We start from the raw sequence: 5789 nt of genomic DNA, 5'->3' as shown, positions 1-5789 counted from the left end.
TAATTTTATTATTATATATTAATTTAATATTATTAAATTAATTAATTATTTATTTATTTAATTAATTATTTCTGCCATATATGTATTATAACAAGTACTATTTTACATCTCCTTCTGTTTAGAAACGTTAAACTTTCCAGGCGAAACAATTGTACTGCTGCTATGATTGTACTTCCAACTGTCAGAAGTATTATACACCGAGTTCAAAATGTACGATTGATGAACAACTGCTTGGCTTCAGAGGACGTTGTCCGTTCAGAATGTACATGAAGTCCAAACCTGACAAGTACGGACTAAAAATCGTGACCTTGAACGACGCTGCAACTTCTTACTTAGTAAGTTTTTATTTCAGAGTTTCTGTACTTCTAAAATATTACTCTAAGTAAAGAAAAGAAATAAAAAATATATAATCCACAGAAATGTATAACTCATTCATGATACTCTACTTTTAGATCAATGGAATACCCTATTTAGGGAAAACAAGGATTATTGCGAGAGAAGAGTCCATTTGCGAATATTTTTTCCGATCTGTTACGACTCCCATCCATGGTTCTGGACGCACTGCAATCTGTGATAATTGGTTTACCACAATATCCCTGGTTCAACGTATGCTGCAGCCTGAGTTTGATATGACTGTTACCGGAACTTTGCGCAAAAACAAGAGGGAAATTCCAAAACAAATGATAGTGGCTGCAAAAGATCCGCCAAAATCCACATTTTGCTTTACCAAAAACATGACCCTTGTGTCCTACTCACCGAAAAAGAACAAATTTGTTCTACTATTGTCTTCTTATATGTGTACCTCTGAGATAACAGACGGAAAGCCCAATATAGTTTTACACTACAACGAAACTAAGGGCGGAACCGATTGTTTCGACCAACTTTGCCACGCATACAGTGTAGCAAGGAGGACTCTTCGCTGGCCTATGCGAATATTTTTCGGTATGCTCGATCAAGCAGTTGTTAATTCCCGGATTCTACTCAATTGCCAAAAGTTGAAAGAAGGACAGAACCTTATAACTGCAATTAACTGTCTACAATCTCTGCACATGCATCTCGTTACGCCTCATCTTCAAAACAGGTATGCAAATGAATCGATCCGCAAAGATATCCTGATAGGAATTGGAAGTATTCTCGGAAAAGATCGGCTTGCCGAGGAAAGCAGAGAAAATCTTCCTCTCGAGAAAAGAAAGAGGTGCTGCATGTGCAATAGAAAAGACGATAACAAAACCCGAGAGTCTTGTTATTCGTGTAACCGCCCGGTGTGTATGAAGCATCGGAAATCGATGTGTACAGATTGTGCTGGCACGGACTAAAGTTTCGATTATTTAATATTTTTCATGTGTAATCATTGTGTAACTATTTTGTATCGATTATTCGCCAAAAATAAAAAATTTCGTAAGAGAATAATGAAATAATAATAAAAAATATTTTTTTCCACTTTTCATTCAATGGCCTACTTCAGAGTCCAAAATAAATATCTTTTTTTAAAGTTATACCAATACACTATTTTTTAACTTCAAGAGCCATATTTCAAGAGGTACGGGTTCAAATTTTACGTACAAATATTAAAAATTGACTGAGTTATGATTTTTTTTTTGGGAAAAGTCATTTTTCATGTTTTTGTAACAATTTTATTTTTTTTAGCCCGCACCAATAATTTTTTTAACGATATAACGTATCTCGGCACTAGAAGGATAGTTGGAAAGTATCTAGGAATTTTGGTGACTTGAAATATTGCAAACTCTCTTTATAGGCTCAATTTTTCTGACTGGGGTCTTCCAGTACCCCACAGGGCGCTTCGTGAAATTATTAGGTATGAGGGCGCTTTAAGGGTTAATTATAAGAAAAACTCCCAATTTCTCAAAAAATATTGTAAAAATATCAAAGTTATTTATTATATTGAGAATAAATAAAAAAATTGTAGATCATGACAAAATCATGATTTCATATTATTCCATTGCGTAAAAAATACAAAATTAAAAAAAAATTAATTCGAAAAAAAATAGAAGGAAAAATTTGCCCACGATCAAATTAGTCTTAAAAATCATCAAATAAATTTAAGTTTTTATGAGAATTTTAAAAAAAAAATTAAAAGTGTCATACTTTAAAAAATTAATAATTTTTTACATTAAATTACAAAAAAAATTAAAAAACAATTTTGAAACTTTTCTTGATATTTTTTTTTCAAAACTAGAGAAAAAACACATAATTTAAAAAGAAAACGTTTTGTTTGGATTATTTTTCGCAAAGTTATAGGCATTTGAAAATTGCGAATTTTGAAAATAATTCATATCTCATGACTATGTTGATAAAAAAATTTGAAAAAAATTATGGTAGCTTCTTGCGATGGGTACTATAATATATCAAAATTTCAGCCAAATCAAAAATCCAAAAGTTTTGAGTGGCCCACTTGGCATGGAATGACCCATATATTTATGGACATAACCTTAGTATTTTCAGGTATCTTAGGAAAAGATCGAAATACAGTTCGATATGGACCGATGTATTTTATTGTCCAATATTATTGAAATTATAAGTGAAAACAATTCAAGCAGTGATGACAGTTCCGATGATGACATAGTGTTACAAGTTATAAATATGATAGATGGTAAACGCGGACCATTAATATTAAAACCACGTGTACAAAATTACGTTCAAAACGTAGTTTCTGTATTAACAAATGTAGACTTCAAATCACATATTCGGTAAGAAAAATGCAATTATTTATTGGAAATATATGTAATATTCATACTTTGTAGTACATTATTAGATCGCTATATACAGGGAGGGACATTTAAAACAGGTCACTTGAATAACTCGCTTGTTTTCGACAATAGAAGAAAAAGTGTCAAACAAAAGTTGCTTGATTTCGAGAGGCACATAATGTGATGTCAATAATTGTTTTTTTGGTGAAGGCGCTAAAAAGATATGAAGGTCACCCCCACTTTTTTAAATGGAATTATGTAATTTTTTTTAGATAACGTGATTCCTCTAATTATTTTGCATATAAAAGTATTAAGGTAGAGATACTAAAAAACCAATAGTTTTCGAGATATTTTACAATTTATTTTAATACATATTGACACAAAATGTTAAATAACTCAAATATAAACTAAATAAAGGACTCTTTCTTTAAAAACAAAATAAACATGAAAATGGCATTGTAAGAGTCAAAAGAAAAGAAAATTAACAACAAATTAATACATATATTCTAAATTAATGAACTTATAAAATTAACCTAAATATAACATTAAATAACAGATGTTAATTACATAACTAGTTTCGACCACCAGATCAAATCTGGTCCTCTTCAGATGGAACACTTGACGTTGAAATATACACAATTATGGAAAAACATCAATACATAAGTAAATCTTGTGCGTAGTTAAATATATAACTGAAAAACAATTGAATGAACATATATTAATTAAAGGATTGTAATTTTAAAATCTAAGAATAATAAATTAACGATGCGCAAACATACCAAAAGATTTACAAATCTATACGTGAAAATATTACTTGGTCCGTGTATCAATATATTTATAGAAATAGTCATAATGATAGAAGTCACACAATAAGAAATTAGTAAAAAAAATTTTTCTTAAAAAAACTTATGTCAGAAATATTCCAAAAACTGTCGACGTACATCTTGAGATAAAATTATACATGGAAAACGTCAAACATCTTCGACGGACCAATTCCAACTAAATAACGAACGGCAACAACTGATATAGAAAGATCAAATTTTGTTTACAATAGGTATATATGCTTCATGAAGGCCTTCCGTGTCGGTTTGTAAGTTTAAGCTATGTTTCTGTTTTTTAATATTTAACATTTCTGAGACCAACGTTTCCTATAACAAGGTTCCTCATCAAGAATTTTGACATTGTCCCACCGAAAGTCATGATTATGCTCCAATCTATGATCAGTTATTACCGATCTGGTAGGCTCAAGATGTACGTCGACAGTTTTTGGAATATTTCTGACATAAGTTTTTTTAAGAAAAATTTTTTTTACTGATTTCTTATTGTGTGACTTCTATCATTATGACTATTTCTGTAAATATATTGATACATGGATACAAGTAATATTTTCACGTATAAATTTGTAAATCTTTTGGTATGTTTGCGCATCGTTAATAATTTATTATTCTTAGATTTTAAAATTACAATCTTTTAATTAATATATGTTCATTCAATTGTTTTTCAGTTATATATTTAACTATGCACAAGATTTACTTATGTATTGATGTTTTTCCATAATTGTGTATATTTCAACGTCAAGTGTTCCATCTGAAGAGGACCAGATTTGATCTGGTGGTCGAAACTAGTTATGTAATTAACACCTGTTATTTAATGTTATATTTAGGTTAATTTTATAAGTTCATTAATTTAGAATATATGTATTAATTTGTTGTTAATTTTCTTTTCTTTTGACTCTTACAATGCCATTTTCATGTTTATTTTGTTTTTAAAGAAAGAGTCCTTTATTTAGTTTATATTTGAGTTATTTAACATTTTGTGTCAATATGTATCAAAATAAAGTGTAAAATATCTCGAAAACTATTGGTTTTTTGGTATCTCTACCTTAATACTTTTATATGCAAAATAATTAGAGGATAATAATTAACACGTTAAATAGGGCGAATAAGAGTCAAATTACAATTTGAAATCTAAATCTGATAATTTATTCTGCGATTTATTATATATTGCGAAGAATATCACGAAATTTTTGGCATTTCGTCCCGGCTTCCACTACTGGACTCATCAGTAAGGCATTGTAGTGGAAGCCTACCTTATACGCCTTGGTAAGTTATTAAATCGAGATTCTATATAAGGAGATATACGCGTGTCTTAGCATTTGCGAGAATTTGCGAATATCGATAGACCTCTGATGGCGAGTCGACGTAGTGATATTCTTCGCAATATTTCTCAAAGTAGGAAATAACGTTCTTATTAATATATATAGTCCCCCCAAAATTGCGCGCCGAACAATTGTCGGACTTGCAACGCAACTCTAATAATCTGATTTATAAATGTCCCCTCTTCCTAATTTTTGCGTGCCGAAAGGATTTCGGTCTTGCAATGCAACTCTAATCATCTGAAATATCCCCCCCCCTAAATACAATAATTAGAGGATTCACGTTATCTAAAAAAAATTACATAATTCCATTTAAAAAAGTGGGGGTGACCTTCATATCTTTTTAGCGCCTTCACCAAAAAAACAATTATTGACATCACATTATGTGCCTCTCGAAATCAAGCAACTTTTGTTTGACACTTTTTCTTCTATTGTCAAAAACAAGCGAGTTATTCAGATGACCTGTTTTAAATGCCCCTCCCTGTATAGTACTGTATTATAAATAAATATTTATATAGTTAATTACAAATTCTTTCGTTTTTAATAGAATGTCTCGAGAAACTTTCCATTGGTTGTTGATCATAATAGGACCACAGTTAGAAAATAAATCAAATCCCAATAATTTACAGACACCTGATCGCCTTCCTGTCAATTTGGAAACACAGCTTTTAATGGCTCTTTGGACACTTGCTACACCAGATTCATATCGGTAAGCAAAATTAAAACTTTGCGAAATAAAATAGCATGTATTGTAAATATTTATTTCATTACAGATCTGTATGTGACCGTTTTAATATTGGAAAAGCTACTGGTCTGCGCATAGTTAGGCGTATTATAAAAATCATATATAGTGTTCTAGGTGATAGATCAAAATAATAATTTTTTATATTTCAAAAATAAATCACAAAAGATCAGTATTAATTTTA

General features: G+C 30.2%; 1 protein-coding gene across 1 annotated transcript; it reads left to right on the top strand.

Moving 5' to 3' along the window:
- Positions 1-260: 260 nt before the first annotated feature.
- On the top strand, positions 261-5572 carry LOC108781722 (uncharacterized; the record flags this gene model as incomplete). Its single annotated transcript, XM_018549786.1, has 3 exons — positions 261-335; positions 453-1081; positions 5411-5572. Coding segments are annotated over exons 1-3 (866 nt in total), but the record flags the coding sequence as incomplete, so codon positions are not given.
- Positions 5573-5789: the final 217 nt, after the last annotated feature.

The sequence above is a fragment of the Cyphomyrmex costatus genome, unplaced genomic scaffold (assembly GCF_001594065.2).
Source record: "Cyphomyrmex costatus isolate MS0001 unplaced genomic scaffold, Ccosl1.0 scaffold883, whole genome shotgun sequence".
In the NCBI taxonomy this organism is placed as follows: Eukaryota; Metazoa; Arthropoda; class Insecta; order Hymenoptera; family Formicidae; genus Cyphomyrmex; species Cyphomyrmex costatus.
This window is presented reverse-complemented; position numbering and strand designations above follow the sequence as displayed.